General features: G+C 41.0%; 1 protein-coding gene across 1 annotated transcript in view; it reads left to right on the top strand.

The window, feature by feature from the left end:
- Positions 1–19,475, top strand: part of STRIP2 (striatin interacting protein 2) — a 43,559-nt gene that overhangs the window by 1,126 nt on the left and 22,958 nt on the right. Inside the window, exons 2-14 of the mRNA XM_069979272.1 lie at positions 2,667–2,736; positions 8,611–8,685; positions 9,346–9,480; positions 9,965–10,085; positions 10,503–10,571; positions 11,750–11,856; positions 12,437–12,564; positions 12,646–12,825; positions 13,514–13,725; positions 14,235–14,300; positions 15,400–15,463; positions 18,108–18,179; positions 18,374–18,448. Coding sequence (XP_069835373.1) covers positions 2,667–2,736; positions 8,611–8,685; positions 9,346–9,480; positions 9,965–10,085; positions 10,503–10,571; positions 11,750–11,856; positions 12,437–12,564; positions 12,646–12,825; positions 13,514–13,725; positions 14,235–14,300; positions 15,400–15,463; positions 18,108–18,179; positions 18,374–18,448 — 1,374 coding nt within the window. The remainder of the gene's footprint in view (positions 1–2,666; positions 2,737–8,610; positions 8,686–9,345; positions 9,481–9,964; positions 10,086–10,502; positions 10,572–11,749; positions 11,857–12,436; positions 12,565–12,645; positions 12,826–13,513; positions 13,726–14,234; positions 14,301–15,399; positions 15,464–18,107; positions 18,180–18,373; positions 18,449–19,475) is intronic.

The raw sequence follows: 19,475 nt of genomic DNA, 5'->3' as shown, positions 1-19,475 counted from the left end.
CCATTCCTGGCTTTGGGTTTAAAAATCTGTCAGATAATCTGTCTGTGTAAAAGGAGCATTAGATATTTGTTTGGTCAAGGAGACATAAGGTACCTTTCATATATCCGTATGTGTTCCCAGAACTGACGGCCCACACATAGTAAGACGTTGGAGCTCACAAGCTCACCTCGTGTGTGCTGTCAGTACGGGTCTGTTCATACTATCAAATTTCCAGCCAACTCCCTTGAAGTTCCACCTGTCCCATTAAATCAATAGGATGTCTCATTTATCTGCCAACAGAGGACTGATCTGCAATTAGATATAGTTGAATCTTCCAGCCAAATTAGTTTAGTTTTTTTTAATACATTCGCTTTAAGTTTTGCACATGGATAAACAGGTGCGGGAAAGCCAATGCTGTGACACTTTTTTTTTTTTTTTAACTGTGGCCAGGTTCCTGTGCATAGTCTATTACCGAACACCGACCTGGACTGAAGCGCTGGAGGCAGGCTGGCCTACCCCCCGGTGGGAGGAAACCTCCACCCCTCCATGACACTTTATTGATTCTAATAGACCGGCACTGTGCGTGGCAACTGGGACACGGATCAAAAGAAAGGACTGCGGCACCAATTTGCCAGCGCTGTTCTTTTCATGTGCAACACTTAAAGTGAATGTGCCTGATGTTACATTCGCTTTCAGTATGTAAAGGATCTCTCGGTTTTTGTCTTGAGGTTTCGGACCTTTGCTTTTTTGCGTCTAGTTCCTTTAGTTTAGTGTAAGTTGGCTATTTATATGTTTAGTCTCTAATGTATTAGAATTATTTAATAATGTAAAGTATCTGTGCATGGTAGGATTAGTAGCAGAACATAAGGCTGAGCATAACTCTGGCATGTTGTGTTTGAAATGCCTAGGTTAAAGGGGTTTTCTTTTAAACAACCCTGCAATTTATCACCTAGACTTTGTGGGATGAGTACAGCATTGGACTAACCCCGTCAGTGCCATAGAGCTGCAGCACATGTGCCATTCATACAGGGGGCTTGTTCTCATGATCAATCATGACTCCAGTGGTGTTCCCTTAGACTAGACACTTATCACCTATCCTGTTAATTAGTAACAAGAACTGTTCAGTGGAAAATTCCTTTAAATATACAAGTTTGAGGAGATATGGGTTATGGGCTTTGTCACAAAGTGCATCTGTGGCATATCAATTTGATATGCCACCACTGTGTCAGTGGAGCTTTAGCCAAGAGTTGCCCTCCATTGAACTGTATGGGAATACAGAACCAGCTCAGGAACCAGTGCTGTTTTCAAATACACAGAGTTGGATGGGAGCTGCATCTTCAGGAGAGACAAGACAGGTCCCACTAGTCATGAGACTTTTTCTAGAGGTGACCGATGGGAGTGCTATCAAAACATGACACACAATGGGGTGACCATATGATGCACAGAAGTATCGAGTGCTCCACAATAGCCTAGGCCAGCGGCTCCATGTTATTATAAAATGGTTTTATTCTGAACTAGTAAATAGATAAAGAATATTGCATCGGTCCCTGGCACAACATAAGTAATGGCTGCATTCTGTACATAGTCTTTGACCAGCTGGTGACTCTCGGCTTATTTTTAGACTTTTCACTGCTATCTGTTACACACCCTAAGCTGACATTCTGACCAGTTAAGAACATGGGGCTAGGAAAGGTTAAAATCAACAAACTATCACTTAGTATGTATAGACATTTATGATCATAATGAAGAGCGCTGAACATTAACATTACAGGGCTCTCTATATATATTATCTTTTGTTTAGACACAAATATGCTTCATGAAAAGGAGTACAGGGCTAGGTTCACACTACCTCAATACAGACCTATTATTACATCCATACAGTATTACGATTGCAAGTGTAGGTCCAACCAGGAGTCTGACGGCCTGAACTGACAGCTGTCATTTTGGGTCACTAGACCCCTGGTCGGGCCAGGACTTGTGGAACCCAGCTGAGGGGTGCCTTAGGCATTCCATTCCTTCTTTGTACATTTACCGTATTCATTGTATGTCCAAGGCACAACCGTGTTAATATTCTCATTTGTAATCCCTCACATATGTGGTTACCAAGGTACAAAGTGGTTCACAGGCGCTGCATGTCTCAAAGCAGATCTATACTTTTCTTATTTTTCTGAATCTGGCATGGAAAGTTGTGTAACCATGTAAATAGTGTTATCTAACAAAGTGTACTAGATTTAAGTGATATTTTCTTCTCTATTCACATAAAAATGAGTCAGCAGTTTGATTTTCTGTTCTTGTTATGTACCTGCAGTTCATAATATGTAGTTAGCATATACCAGGGATGTCAAACTCTGGCCCTCCAGCTGTTGCAGAACTACAATTCCCATCATGCCTGGACAGGACCTGTGTGGCATATACTATCCTTAGCTGTTTCAGATTCCACTATGAATTTGGCAGATCTCTGGGAATAGGTATGAAGGTGGCCATATAATTTCTTTTTTGCTCCCTCAGGCTTATACGTAATAGTTGTGTGAAGATTTCCTCTTGTTCTTGTGGAGAACTAGGAACAGATCTTAAAGGGGGGAATATAAAGCTTCTCCTCATAATGATTTTCTTTTGGGATCTGTCGCTTCTCTGAATATGAATGGACGAATAAGTCTAAGCTCTTACCGGATTTCGTTTTTTTGCAGGGCTCTCTGGATGGTCCAAGTCTAGAATTTGAGTACAATGATTCTGATCACTTGTCAGCTGAGTTATCAGGTAAATACAGGAATTTTGATGGCAGTTAAGGATCAACTCTGCAGTGAAGGTAACTGCTTCACTCATCACCTGTCCACGGCATGTCTGATTGGTGGTGGTCTGACCACTGGGACTCCTACCGATCAGATGGATGTGGGTTCACTGTACTCTTGGATAAAGGAAAGCAACGTTAGACACGCTTGTGTCTATTTACCTCTAAAGATGTCTACATTTTACCTATTCTCATGAAATTAACAGTTAGCTACATTTTCTAGGTACCCAAGTTGGAATCCACTCCTTCTTAGCATAGATGCAATGACTTGGCACCCATCAATATATGCGTTTACAATAAAACTATTGATTAAGCAATAATTGATGAGTACCAAGTCTTAAAATGATACTATAACCACCACTCCCCCCCCCCCCCCCCCCCCCAACCTCTGGTACTGTTTGTTTGATGAGAGTAAGTCCTTCCTGGTCATGTTTGTTAAAATGTACCCAGTGCCTTGGTTAGGGTAAAAAATAATCTTTTCATCCGCAGCCGCCGAGTCAATGAGGTGTGGCCTAGGGCTTCCATGTGACGCCACTCCTTTCTTCCTCCCCACCCTCCTTTTCATTAGGAACACCCCGGCAGGATTTCTCTTATTCATCCCTAGCCTAAACAGTGCCCCTCTTATTGACTTGGCTGCTGCTGATTAACAGAAAATATTTTACTGTAACCAAGGCCCCGGGACCATTTTAAAAGACACAAATGGGAAGCACTTAGGGTCCTATTACATGGAGCAATAACACTGCTCAACAGCCAAAAAAGGTTCCGACATGAAAATAGTTGAACTTAACTAATTTTGGGGTGCTGAGATCGAAAATGATGTTCAAATTTTGAAATTAACTTTAATTTTTAAGATATAGACGTACTTTCTATACTTCTCACAGCCTGTGATACAATACTAGGAAAAGTTTTCATCATCAGTATTGCATCATCAACTGGTATATTGCATCATCTTAGAATGACCAATAGTTATGGTATAAGGCTAGGTTCACACTAAGTTTTTGCTATCCGTGTTTTTCATCCGTTCTTTGCGAAAAACGGATAAAAAACAAAAGCATTTGTGTGCATCCGTTTTGATCTGCTTTTCCAGTGTCTTCCATTATAAAAAAAAAAAAAAAAAAAAGGATCCGTTTCTTTTAACTGACACAAAAGTAGTGTTAACACTACTTTTGTGTCAGTTAAAAAAAACGGATCTGTTTCGATCCTTTTTTTTTATAATGGAAAAACGGATCAAAACGGATGCACACAAATGCATCCGTTTTTTGCAAAAAAAAAACGGATGAAAAACACTGATAGCAAAAGCGCAGTGTGAACCTAGCCTAAGGTATCGGGGTAAATGGAACCCATCAATGCTTGCAGATTACTGTTGGACAGTTATCAGAGACAATCCCATGTATGAACATAAAAAACGTGTAAATGCACCGAGAAGCCATGGAATAAGGACCTACATTCCTGAGTTCAATAAACATAATTAATTTGTAAAAATTCTTGGATATGCCTGTAAATTGTAGTTGACTTCAGATAGAACTAAGTTTCCTATGAATATATTTCAAAAGTTTATGAACAGTAAACTTGCTTATGATTGCAGAAGTAATAAATATGTTGGCTATTATACTGTATTCTATACAATTCACAAAACAGTAACATGAGAACTCTTTCATATCATAGAAACTAGAACCAATTAACATTTTTCCTTGTGATATTTGAATTCAGCACATAAAAATCATTAAGAAATTGATAATTTTATTTCTGAACCAAACAACTTTTGAAAATTTGACCAGTGTAATCGGCCGGTTATCACTCCACGTAATAGAGACAATGATCAACTGATGACAAAAATTATTGGCTGATCTTGTCTTTTGGTCCTGACCTAAAATCATTGGACACTGACCACACATTGCTACATGTAATAGTGTTGGCCAATGGCTGATGACTGTGTAAAAGAAAATAATAAATTGTATACATACCTCTCCAGCGTTCTTCTACCCTCTGCTCGCTTCTTGGAACCGCCGCTGTAGCTTCTAAGGGGGTCTCTGAACTGACAGGCCGCTCAGCCAATCACTGGCCACAGAGGTCCTGTCCAGTGATTGACTGAGCGGCCTGTGAGTTCAGAGACCCCCTTAGAAGCTACAGCGGAGAGTCCGGGAAGCGAGCAGAGCGCAGAAGAACACTGGGGAACACAATGGAAATCCATCACTAAATGATTATCAAGCCATGAAATAGGCTCTGTAAGTGGTACTCGCTTACATATGGTCCTTACTTTCATCAAATAGGCGGTACCATCAATTTGGGGGAGAGGTTAGTGTATACAGTATCGCTTTAATATCTAAGATAGTGGAAGAAGTGGAATCAGCTGTTATTACCAGGGGAAGTAAAGTGCAAATGTAGCATTGTACAGAGTCTATACAAGTGAACGGGCAGTTTTCATATTGGTAACATCTGAATGAGCTGACTCCACCAATGCATGAGTGGCCTGACTGATGGGCATCTATGTTCTCTGATAGGATTGACTAGAAAACTCCTTTTAACCACTGTTGGATTGCGAATAAGCTTTTTTATGTCTGTTTTGGATAATATAATAGCATCTTATATAGAGATGAGCGAACCTTGAGCATGCTCGAGTAGGGCTGGGCGATATTGGCCTAAATCAATATCGCGGTTTATCGCATATGTAGCTGCGGTAACGATAAATGGACGATAACTATGACACGCCCCTTTGTAAGCGACACCCCCTTTTACAAGCCACACCCACTTGGCCATACCAAACTGGGAATATTATGTTTTTAAAAAAGTACAGTAACTCAATGAGCAACAACCCAAACTATGTACACACCACAGGTCGTGTATATACAGCATACAGCTATGGACACACCACAGGACATGTATATACAGGTATATAGCTATGTACTATAGGGACTCAGAGTGTATACAGTATGATGTGTATGTAGTATATACAGGTTTATCTATCATCTATCTATCTATCTCCTATCTATCTATCATCTATTTCCTCTGCCTATCTATCTCCTATCTATCTATCCATCTATCTCCTTGATCGATAGATAGATAGATAGATAGATAGGAGATAGATCTATCTATCTCCTATCTATCTATCTATCTCCTATCTGATAGATAGATAGATAGATCTATCTCCTATCTATCTATCTATCGATCGATCAAGGAGATAGATGGATGGATAGATAGATAGATAGATAGATAGATAGGAGATAGATAGGCAGAGGAAATAGATGATTGATAGATAGATAGATAGATAGATAGGAGATAGATAGATAGGAGATAGATAGATAGATAGATCTCCTATCTATCTATCTATATCTATCTCCTATCTATCTATCTCCTATCTATCTATCTATCTATTGATCGATCAAGGAGATAGATGGATAGATTGATAGGAGATAGATAGGCAGAGGAAATAGATGATAGATAGATAGGAGATAGGAGATAGATAGATAGATCTATCTCCTATCTATCTATATATCGATCTATCTCCTTGATCGATCAATAGATAGATAGATAGAAGATAGATAGATAGAGATAGATACAGATGGATAGGAGATAGAGAGATAGATCTATCTCTATCTCTCTATCTCCTATCCATCTGTATCTATCTCTATCTATCTATCTATCTCCCTATCTCCTATCTATCTATCTATCTATCTATCTATCTCCCTATCTCCTATCTATCTATCTATCTATCTATCTATCTATCTATCTATCTATCTATCTCCTATCTATCTATCTCCTATCTATCTATCTCCTATCTATCTATCTATCTATCTATCTATCTCCTATCTATCCATCTATCTCCTTGATTGATCAATAGATAATAGATAGATACAGATACATAGATAGATAGATACAGATAGATAGATACAGATAGATAGATGGATACAGATAGATAGAAGATAGATAGATAGATAGATCTCTTCTATCTGTATCTAGCTATCTCCTATCTATCTATCATCTATTGATCGATCAAGGAGATAGATGGATAGGAGTTAGATAGATAGATAGATAGATAGATAGATAGATAGGAGATAGGGAGATAGATACAGATGGATAGGAGATAGATCTATCTCTCTATCTCCCTATCTCCTATCCATCTGTATCTATCTCCCTATCTCCTATCTATCTATCTATCTATCTATCTATCTAACTCCTATCCATCTATCTCCTTGATCGATCAATAGATGATAGATAGATAGGAGATAGCTAGATACAGATAGAAGAGATCTATCTATCTATCTATCTGTATCTATCTATCTATCTATCTGTATCTATCTATCTATCTGTATCTATCTATCTATCTGTATCTATCTATTATCTATTGATCAATCAAGGAGATAGATGGATAGATAGGAGATAGGGAGATAGATAGATAGATACAGATGGATAGGAGATAGATCTATCTCTCTATCTCCCTATCTCCTATCTATCTATCTCCTATCCATCTGTATCTATCTCTCTATCTCCCTATCTCCTATCTATCTATCTCCTATCTATCTCCTATCTATCTATCTATCTATCTCTATCTCCTATCTATCTATCTATCTATCTATCTATCTAACTCCTATCCATCTATCTCCTTGATCGATCAATAGATGATAGATAGATAGGAGATAGCTAGATACAGATAGAAGAGATCTATCTATCTATCTATCTATCTATCTATCTATCTATCTATCTGTATCTATCTATCTGTATCTATCTATTATCTATTGATCAATCAAGGAGATAGACAGACAGACAGACAGACAGGAGATAGATAGATAGATCTTTCTATCTATCTATCTCTATTCATATAGTAGCAGCATTCTAGTTGGACTGTGAATAAATCTCCACCTTTTTACATTTATGTTGAAAACAGTGATGTTTCTGACCACAATGTTATTTGGCTTGAGAAAAGACCACGGTTGTGGTCAGAAACGTTGCTCTTTTTCTCATGTGTTGCTGAACAGGTTGGAGGATGTCTCGTGTGTTGTGTGTGCAGGGACGCACAGACAGCACATAGAAGACTGGCCGTGATGCTCTTACAGGCCGTGCAGGTGGCGGGGGGCACTGGGGCGTGCAGGTGGCGGCTCCACTGTGCTGTGCCGGGCCGCTGAGAGGCATGTGCTTGCCGCGGAAACTGGCTGAGACGAGAAGGGTGGTGTGCCATGCCGGGCGGGTGACGCGGGGCGCTCTGACACGCCGAGAGGTTGGGAGAAGCGGGGGCGGGCGGGTGGCGGCTCCGTTGTGCTGTGCCGGGCGATGCGGGGCGCTCTGACACGCTGGGGGGTTGGGGGACGGGCTGGTGATGCGGGGCGCTCTGACACACAGTGCCAGTCTCTTATGTGCTGTCTGTGCGTCCCTGCACACACAGCACACGAGACATCCTTCAACCTGTGCAGCTTAGGGCTCAGACGGGTAGATGAAAGTGAAAATACCGCAGATACCGTCCTGGCAAAGCTGAGGTCGGTTAACCGACGCCAGTGACGGTATCGGTATTTTCACGGTATACCGCCCAGCCCTATGCTCGAGTCCATCCGAACCCGAACTTTCGGCATTTGATTAGCGGTGGCTGCTGAAGTTGGATAAAGCCCTAAGGCAATGTGGAAAACATGGATATAGTCATTGGCTGTATCCATGTTTTCCAGACAACCTTAGAGCTTTATCCAACTTTAGCAGCCACTGCTAATCAAATGCCGAACGATCGGGTTCGAATGGGCTCGAGCATGCTCAAGGTTCGCTCATCTCTAATATTATGTTGCTGTTTTCCTACACCCAGGTATGATTTTCTATTTATCTCGCTGATAAAACCTAACATTGCCCTCTTATTAATACCCTAGAACTGTACAGCTACACAGAGGAGCCAGAGCTACTCCTTAACCGCAGGTGTTTTGACGAAAGGTTTAGACTCCAAGGTAACAGTTATGTGTCTCTTTGGGTGCGTTCATAAAATTTGTGTCAACTATCTATCTAAATGGATGCATTCCAGCTCAGTTGAATGTGTGTATCTGCTTTCTTTCAAGAAAGTTAATATAAACACCCTCTACAAGTGGTTGTTCACAAGATCTTATTGTGACCTTTATAAGGTTAAAGGGATATTCCCATCTCAGCTAATATAGTTATACTTGTAGGACTTGTCAATTTAAATATTTTTGCAAAAACATTTTATTGAGCAAACTTACAACCTTCTCCTGATATGTTGCTGTTTCCATCCCATTGTTGACAGCTAGTTGTCTAGGTTACCAACTACCACTCTGCTCTAAAAGTGGTCTGGGTGGTGTGTATATCACTATAGTGTTCTGAAGATGTATAGAGATAAGGGGAGATTTATCAAACATGGTGTAATGTGAAACAGATTCCACCTTTCATTTTCCAAAGAGTCTGTGAGGAATGAAAGGTGGAATCTGATTGGTTGCTAGGGGCTACTGAGCCAGTTTCCCAGTCCTTCATGTTTGATAAATCTCCCCCATAGTGTACATATTATAGAGATAATGCATATGCTTTTAGAGGAGAGGAGAGGAATACCACTTGAACCGAAAAAAAAGAATACTTTTGCAATGAAATCCTTCTTCCAGGAGGGGAGGCCAGATGGATATCTTTGGATCCAGCCCAGCATAGAACTCACGTCATGCGTCTCATTGATGAGTTAGAGGTGGTTATCAGGGAGAAGCGGCTCTCTGCCGCCAGAGCGGTTCTGTACTTAGCACAAGGTGAGCTCTTGATGTTGGTTTTCCTCCTTGTGGGGAGTAGGACTTTACAGGTCTCTTATATAGCTTACTCATTAAAGGGCTTGTCCTAGATTGATACATTTCTTCATAGTCCATAAACACCATGCAACAACTAGCCAGATGTGATGTAGTTTACATAATGGCATAATATCCTGTGGTTGCATTCAGTCAATTATGTGAGACATGTAATCAGTAGAGAAAAGGTGAAGTAGTCCTTGGCGTTATATCACTAGTGTTGCGACTCCATACAGCTGTATGCATGTTAGACCACATCACTTTCCTCCTGCCGACTGGTTGGAGTGTGTTCCCTACAATCACATATGGCTGATTTAATGGGTCATCAATATTAATCCCTGAACCCCCCCTTTAAGGTGCTGCATAATATTTATACAAGCTATCTAAGTGTTACCTATGCTTTTTAGATCAATAATTTCCAAACATCTCATTTTAAAATTTTCCTGACCAGGTGTGTTTGGAGAGTGTGAAACTGAATCTGATGTCGTACGCTGGTCCCGCTATAACTGCTTCCTTCTGTACCAGATGGGAACATTTGCGGTCTTTCTGGAGTTGCTGAACATGGAGATTGCGTATGTTACACGAACACACACACACACCTAAAGGGGGAGTTTTATTAAAGAAGAAAGGAGAAGTCCTGTGAAATTCAAAAAAGAGAGAAAGGCGGGGGGGGGGGGGGGGGGGTTGTCAGGGCAAATAACATACAAAGTAAACTTGCCCATCCCGGTTCCTCTGTTGCACCGCTTCCGGGACCCACTGATGGCTGCCAGATGTCATTTTCAGCTGAAATCTTGGTGCATCACATCATACCCGGCTCTTCCAGCTTCAACATCATGGCCCAGCTGAGCGATTGCCTGCTTAGCCAAACAGTGACTGGGGCGGTGTCCTGATCTTTTTTGACACTACTTTCTTTCATAAACCTTGCTTCCTACTGTTTTACATGAGGCTCAAACTCCCATTAATGCTAGATCATCTCCTTCTGTTTCCAGGAACAGCCAGGCCTGCAGCAGGGCTCTCAGGAAACCCGCTCTGTCTTTAGCTGACAGCACTGAGCTCAGGTAATATGGATGCTGTTGTTGTTGTGGGTTGTAGCACAGGTTAGTATCTGTACACATTTTCAGTAGTGCCAATAAATTCAAGGATTTAACAAGTTACCTATTTTCATTTAATAAAGTTGGAATTCTTAATTTGCCCTCTATAGTAGAAGAACATTAAGGTCCTCATGTTCCACAATGCTGTATAAAAAAGTATGTTCTCTTTCTAGTCCCTATCTTCTATTGGCTTCTCGTCTAACACAAACATTTGGACTAATTTCAACTAACTAGTTTTAAAGGGTACCTATAATTTTGCTTGCGCAATAGGCAACCCTTTCAAAACCCTGGTAGGTTAAATCGAGCAGTGTATGTGACTGCCAGGAGCGCCTGGAGTATCCTGCCACAAAGAGATCATCTTTTACTGGGGAGGAGAAGGGCCAGTTAAGGATGTACATTATGCATTACAATCAGGGGTATGGACTCCCTAGGGGTGATGTGTTGGTATTATTATGGCTGGGATATTGTGCAGAAAACTCCATTTATGATTCACAGTCCTAGCTTTCCAAAAGACATGGTAGCAGGGGCGTAACTAGACATGGCTGGGCCCCATAGAAAACTTTTGATTGGGCGCCCCCCCCCCCCCCATGACTGCTAGCTCTGGTCAGGAGTGCTTGCAGTTAAAGGGACATTTGCAAAACCCAGGAGACCAGCAGGGCCACCCGGTGCTGCAAATGATGACGGCTCAGGGGGCCCAGTGTATTGCAGGAGCAGGCCATGGGGCCCCCTGATGCGGCGGGCCCCATAGCAGCCGCTATGGCTGCTATAGTGGTAGTTACGCCCCTGCATGGTAGATATGGAGAGCGCCATTAATAATACACAGTTGCCCAGGTTGTGTCAAAATTGGGCAACTTTGACAGAAAGGGTCAGTTCACATGGAATAAAAGCGGCAGAATTCCGTGGCTGAACTCTCTGCCGCAGAATCCCCCTACCTTAGTGTCATACAGGCTGTCTATGGAAGATCTTGCGTGCCTCCGTTCTTCGCGACTCTCTGCTCAAAGAATTGACATGTCAATTCTTTGAGCGGAGAGGCGTGAATATGAATTACTTTAATTGTCATTGATATTAGATAGTAATATATTAGTGATATTAGAATGCTTGCCATAGAAGTCTGTGTTATTATGCTCATAGTTTGCTTAATTTAGGGTGTTTTTGAGTGTTATGTATCTGCTGGTGGAGAATGTAAGGCAGGAATCACCAGAAGATGAACCTGAATGGAAGACGCAGAGGGAGACATTCCGCACAGAGCTTGGTGAGTAACTGTCCATTCATTTCAGTGTTAAGTAACAATGAATAACACTGTAAAAGTCAGAAACCAGTATATACAATCATCAATAGCAGTATTTTTTTTTTTTTAATTTTAAAGGAGAAGCCTGGTGAAAATTTTTATTAAAGTATTGTATTGCCCATATACACTTATTACAGGAGATGCTTATAAGGTGTTTTTTCCCTGCACTTACTACTGCATCAAGGCTTCACTTCCTGGATAACATGGTGATGTCACGACCCGACTCCCAGAGCAGCCACAGCCCGCACAGCTCTGGGAGTCGGGTCGTGACATCACCATGTTATCCAGGAAGTGAAGCCTTGATGCAGTAGTAAGTGCAGGGGAAAAAAACACTTTATAAGCATTTTCTGTAATAAGTGTATATTGGGGATTTGAATAACTTTTGGGGGACAATATAATACTTTAATAAAAAAATTTCGCCGGACTTCTCCTTTAATTATACTCTTATGTCCTCCACTGGAAACTTCCTAACACCTGTATTGTATAGATATTATGATATAGAGTCTATGACAATTGTGATGGGATGTATGTGTATTTATCCAAGCCCTCCCATCTAATGATGAAGAACCATTTGCTCATCTCCTTTTCACAATGGTTACCAAGTTCTGCAGTGGCCACTCTCCGCACTTTCCTATGAAAAAGGTCCTTCTGCTGCTGTGGAAAGTGCTGCTGGTATGTTTCTAGCAACATATCATATTTTACATGGCATTGTGCATGGTAAATGTATGGCACTAATGTAATTAAATTGATCAGTTCACACTAGGCGGATTCTCTGAGCTACAGAAGGCTAAGGAGGAGAAGAGAGCCGAGTTGGGTCTTCCACCATTATCTGAAGACTGCATCCAAGTAATTAAGAACATGAAGGCCACAGCTCCTCCATCTTATGGCATTGAATTGGGGGAACAGCAGAAACGTGGGAGACGCAGTCGGAGGGTATGGTTTGAGTATATGAGCATTGAGTGTTTGAGTATTATTCTGCACCTCTTGTGGTTTTGTATTCAGGGTATATTCATACAACGTTACAAATGGAGAAAAAACGTCCGCTTTCGCTATTTAAAAAAACGTCCGTTTTTACTGACGGCAATGCATTGGAGTCAATGGAAAGACGGACGTCCAATGCACACAATGCATTGAAACAGACGTTTTTGCCGCGGACGTCAAATAATGAACATGAACATTATTTTCGGACGTCTTTTGCAAACAGCGGACGTTTTTTATTAGTAGTTCACGCACAGTTCTTCTTTTGTCACCGTTATTTCTCCGTTTTTACTATTAAATGGACTTTTAAATTAAGACGCATCCAAAGTCCAATTAGTAATCCCAAACTAAAATAATGTGCAAACATCAGTCATTGCACTAATGGGAGGCCAGGCTGCTAAAAAACGTCCGTTATTCTAGACTCAAAATAACGGACGTCATTTTAAACGGAGCTGAAAAAACGTTGTGTGAACATAGCCGATAAGTGTAAATGAGAACATAAAGCTTACTCAAACAATAGATACTCTCTGAAAACCCATAGCTGAATTGTAAAAGCCTACATAGTCACATACTAGTGATACTAGTACTTAGGCTTTCAATTAATAATATCTATTCTGACTGCACCATTGTTCATTTTATACAGGACAGCCTGGATCTGTACAATGAGAAAGATCCTTTCAAGAGTGAAGAATCTACTGGAGCAGAAGAGGAAGAGAATGAGGATTCAGAAAACATGATAGATACGGAGTCTGATGTGCAAGAACGAGATCTTATGTCACAACCTTTGTCTGCCCTGAGGAATCACATGGAGATGGTGTGCTTTCCTAAGGGCCTGCCTTGGGCACCTAAAGTGAGGTAGGCTAATTGCTGAATGAGTATGGTCACACACTTCCTTCAGAGAAAATAGATTGGTGTAAATTGTGTCATTAAAGGTCATTTCTCAAAGACAGACCCTTTTTTAAAATGAAGAGGGAAGGGTGCAATGTTAACTGGACCTCAGCAATACCCAACTGCTGATAGGGTGGAAAAGTAAAAGGTTGTCATGTTATGAAGGTGACAAATAATTGTAAACCATAGACATATGGCTAAAACAAATAGAACACGTCCAGGCAATAAAGTGCATTGTGATACAATACAATACAGTACACAAAGTGTGAGATCAGTCCATTATGATCCATACGCACAAATAGACTCAAAGTAAGCCTCAGAAAATGGTGTATGTGCACATATCCTTATGCATTCCTTTTCAGGCTAATAGGAACATGGTTGTGCCCTAACCTTATGAGAGAGCCTCTTTTCAATGTGTTTGATATGTGTTTCATATTTAGACCTATACATCCTATTCTGTCTCTGTTATCTTTCAGACAAAAGGACATTGAAGATTTCCTGGAAATGAGTCGGAACAAATTTATTGGGTTCACCCTAGGACAGTGTGTATCAATACAAATCTAATGTACCTTATTCGTGATTTTTCTTATGCAACCCACATTCAAATTCACTGACAGCTATTTTATTGCCTATACAGTGGTGCCTTGGATTACGAGCATAATTTCCTTGTAATACAAATCCACTCTTAAACCAAAGCAAATTTTCCCATAAGAAATGATAGAAATGCAGACAATTGATTCCACAGCCCAAAAATAATGATTTATTATTCTGAATAACATGTAAAACAGATGAAACAAACATTCAGAAACAGCAGAATATGTGATATTATAAGTTACTGTAAGTAATGGAGAGTATGGGAAACACAAGGGCTGACAGAGACTGCAGGGAGTATGAAGGAATGAGCAGGGCAGATGTGGGCACATACGTGCAGCACTCTGTCTGGGGAGAGAGGGGTTACAGCTATGAAGAGATTACCCCCACAGTCCTGTCCCCTGATGTAAGCCCCAGCCTGAAGTGGATCTGCTATGATTTGGAAGGTGAGGGAGACTTCCTGGGTCAGAGTACAGTGCTGTAGACCCCGCTATGCAGACCATGCCCCTCCCCATCTCCCCCTCCCACCCAGTACAGGGAGCTCTTAAACCAAAGCAATGCTCTTAAACCAAGTCACAATTCTGAAAAACTGTGAGCTCTTAAGCAAAAAATGCTCTTAATCCAAGTTACTCTTAAACCAAGGTACCACTGTGTGTATGTATATATATATATAATATGTGTGTGTGTGTATATATATATATATATATATATATATATATATATATGTATATTATATTATATAATATAATATAATATAATTACGAATAAATGGTTGCCGGACGGCACTGTGGTGGCTCAAAGTGGGTGCACAAACTCAGGTAACCAGACTCAGGCTTCCAAATCCACAAATAGTTTGAACGAGGAGGCACTCCGGTATAGAGTGAAAATATAAATGTTATTATTCACCCATCAATGTGCACATTTATATTTTCACTTCAAGAGTTTTGTGGGATGACCAGATTATAAAGAAACACAGTAGAATCTGGCTAATTTTTGCTTTTGGTATATCCAGATGAAGTAACCTTTTCTTTTTATCTCTTCCTTTATCAGTGACACTGATACATTGGTGGGACTGCCCCGCCCTATCCATGAAAGTGTGAAAATTTTAAAGCAGGTAATACTAAAACTATCTATTTAGCTAGAGCTTTGTTGCATTTAGACATTATGTCAATTTCCTAAGTGAAAATGCTGAATATAATAATATTTTTATATAAGTAGTTGCTTATTAAAATAGAAAAGACACCTGTTGTCCTCTTTGGATCTAGCACAATTGTGTTTCACTCTGTCTCCCCCACAATTCTACCCACAGTCAGCTTCAGTGCAGGGTACCTACTGACATAGTATAAATGGTTACTCAAGCAATTCAAGTAACCATCTACCAAATTATATTGGGTACACAGAAGACAATGGGTAACAGGAAGCGACCTCTGAGCAGGATCTGTTAGCCCACTGGTGCTGAGTTTTAGCTTAGTGTCAGTAGGTTGCAGAACATACAAGCTGAGCTTGTATAAAAGACAACTGCTGCACCTAGGTTGCCAATGACCAGACAAAATATGTTAGGGCTACAGTGGCCTTAGGGTCCTTTTACATGTGCACATATGTGTGCAGCTCCGCGGAGATCAGCGAGATTACCGCTCATTTACAGTGCCTTTACACGGCACAACAAATCGAGGGGCCTGGGCTGCATGAACCATTCTTGTATTGTATTGTATTGTTGTGCAGCCCTGGACTAAACACAGGAATTCCAGCCAGTACAGAGAGTCACGGCTCAATGTGTCCATCAATCACACGACTGGCTTCTTTGTGAGCGCTCAGATGGCCTTGGAAACACATGACTTTCTGTTTTCTGACTCTTTGAGAAAAAGAGTCAGAAAACAGGACGCCTCGTGTTTCCCATGATAACCGTATAAGAAAAAATAATGAATGTAAATTGCAAACTTGCTTTATATCACATCTACTGTTGATTTTAGATTTTTAAAGTTACACTTTAAAGATGACAAGCAACAGTATATACTTCTGCACTTCTTGTGATCCAGTACATCATCTTCAATGAGGCTGCCATCTGTATCTTCAGGCCCCACCTCCTTCGGAAATCTTTCTGGAGGAGGCGGTGCTTGAAGATACAGCCAGCGGCCGGACTGGAGAAGACATGCAGGATCACAAGCAGATGTAAGTGAATTAAGCTTTAAACGGACAGTGTCCTTTTATTGCTATCAGGCACACGTCCCCTGTTTACACAGGATGGTGTGTGTCTGTCAACGATAAATTTGAGAACCTGTTGTAAAGACACCATTAGCCTAGGATTTCCTTATCCTCAGCTAATCAGTGTTACTTTTACACAAGGACCCTTTAGCCCCCGCCACCCCTTCCCTTCCCTTCTTGTTCTCCAAAGCAGGTGCGTAGCAGGTGAGGCCATTAGCTGGCACAAGAAAGAAGGCAGTTGACGCAACCCTTCAATTTGGTTGCTGCCCTTTCCTCTCTCCCTGGGCCACCCAGCCACTAAATCCTGACCCCATTTTCCTTCCAACCCCTTGCCACTCCAAATATCTTCTCAGCTATCAAGGAGCTAATCTTAGCCCATTCATGGCGCATTCCCCCTATTTCCACTCACCAGATACACAAGCCTCTCTCCCTGTCTCTGCGGGCTGTTATCTATATGCGGTCCTGCTGCACAGCCTCCCCGGGGGCAGATTCCTCTGGGGCCATAACATGATCCTGCCTGCCCGTTTTGCCAAGGCTCTTCTGAGTCTCTGCAAGATGCTGACAGCCAACATGCATACCTTCATGGTGCAAAGGACATGGTACAAAATAAGTAACATTACCCATTACTTGGTGACTTAAAGGAGAAGTCTGCCAATAAATTTTATTAAAGTATTCTATTGCCCCCCCAAAAGTTATACAAATACCCAATATACACTTATTACCGGAAATGCTTATAAAGGGCTTTTTTCCCTGCACTACTGCATCAAGGCTTCACTTCCTGGATAAAATGGTGATGTTACGACCCGACTCCCAGAGCTGTGCGGGCTGTGGCTGCTGGAGAGGATGATAGCAGGGGGACACTGAGGGACACTGAGCATGCCTCTGCCATCATCCTCTCCAGCAGCCACAGACCGCACAGCTCTGGGAGTCGGGTCGTGCAGTAGTAAGTGCAGGGAAAAAAGCACTTCATGCATTTCCCGTAATAAGTGTATATTGGTGATTTGTATAGCTTTGGTAGGGCAAAACAATACTTTAATCAAAATTTTTCACCAGACTTCTCCTTTATTGTTTTATTCTGACTTGATAGTACATCTGCATTATGCTTTCTCCCAGGCAGTGTTTTGGTTGTCCAGATGTTCCTCTCGCTTTTGTCATTTTACCTGATATCCTGTCGGCTGTGCATCACTATTACATGTAGCAATGTGCATTTGGTGGCCAATGATTTGTAAACATGTTAAAAAAAACAACAATCAGCCGATGATCGTTTCTTTGGCTGATTATTGTCTTTATTACACAAATCTGCAGATTATTGCCCTGTTTACTAGGGCCCCGTTTAATAAGGGGTTAATTTTGAGTCTTCAGCATATACTAAAATTTAGTATAAAGATCTTTTCTGTAACCAGAATTCAAAACTATCTCTTAAAAGAGCTGAGTTTGCAAAACACATTTCCCTATCTAGTGTAGGTCAGAGATTCATTTTTAGGAAGGTGACTAACCATTATTTCTGTACAGATCTCTGCTTTTATTGGTGTAAATGTTAATGTTTATTTCTGCAGCATAAGTATGTTTCACTGGCCGATATCCAGATCAAAAGGGAAGAAGAATTGGAGAAATGTCCAATGTCACTGGTAAGAGCAGTAAGTTGCAATGTCCTAAGGAGGCAATAATTTGTCCTTCCTTGTGTGAAACTGATCAAATGACTTTTGTACATTTTTAGGGTTTGCATTGTTTCTACTTCACCTATATCACAAATTGTGCTCTTATATCAAACTTAACATGAAAGTGTCGGCATCCTGTAAAGGTTAATTTTTCATACTTTTAGGGAGAAGAGGATGTGGAGGAGACTGCAGCTGAGTGTCTGTACAGGGCCATGTTGTTCAACCTACCTCAGTATATGGTAAGCTGTACAATATCAGCCTCATCCTACATAATTTTATAAAGCTTTCTTTTTATCCATTTGTTTATTGCTGCATATAGTTGTATAACTAAAAAATGAATGAATTTGACTTGTGTTTTTGGTGCAGCCTTGGTGCAGTTTTAAAACCATAGTGAAAAACTACACTGTGTAAGCATACCCTTAGAACACTCTTACATGGTATCAAGCCCCTGCTGTTGCATGGGATCCCGCATTGCAGATGCCACTTTAAACAGTGGCATGTCCAGGTGCTACCTGCAAATAGCATTGAGTTACAAATGCTACTGGCCACAGTTTTAAGTTGGAAGCCACAATTAAAAGTGAACGTGATGGCTGTGGCAGTAAAGACCACGTGTAAGAGCGCTGAAAGTCCCAGCAACATTGGAGAATGCGAGGCGTGGTTTTAAACACATATGGGGACCACAATGTAGAGATGCTGCCTCACCTATATTCCAAATAATAAAATGAATTATTGCATAGAAGAATTATTTACAGAGACTATTTTAAAGGGAATATTTAGAAAATGAAATAAACTGTGGTATAGTGATAAAGTGGGTGAAGTAGGTATTCTGAACTGGTGAGTGCCGCAGTCTTTATACATTTTTTTTTCCTTAGAAATAAGTATTGAACACATCACAATTGTGAACACACAATTTTGTAAGTGGGGGAGGGGCATGGTCTGCATAGCGGGGTCTACAGCCCTGTACTTTGACCCAGAAAGTCTTCCTCACCTTCAAAATCGTGCCAGATCTGTCAGCCCTTTTGTTTCCCAACCTCTCCATTCCTGCTATAATGTGCCTGCACTCACACTCAGCTATTTACACTGCTGCTACAATGTGCCTGCATTTACACTCAGCCATTGCTGTCATGTGACCACACAGACCTCTGACAGCAGCCCTGCTGCACTATTCTAGCCTGTTGTACTACACTACTGCATTATGGGGATCTGCAGCTCCATCCTGTATCTACAAACCGCTGCTGTGTTATCAGGTTTATGCAGTTACTATAC

The sequence above is a fragment of the Dendropsophus ebraccatus genome, chromosome 1, assembly GCF_027789765.1.
Source record: "Dendropsophus ebraccatus isolate aDenEbr1 chromosome 1, aDenEbr1.pat, whole genome shotgun sequence".
In the NCBI taxonomy this organism is placed as follows: domain Eukaryota; kingdom Metazoa; phylum Chordata; class Amphibia; order Anura; family Hylidae; genus Dendropsophus; species Dendropsophus ebraccatus.
Note: the sequence above shows the minus strand (reverse complement) of the source record. Positions and strands in the feature narration are given on the sequence as shown.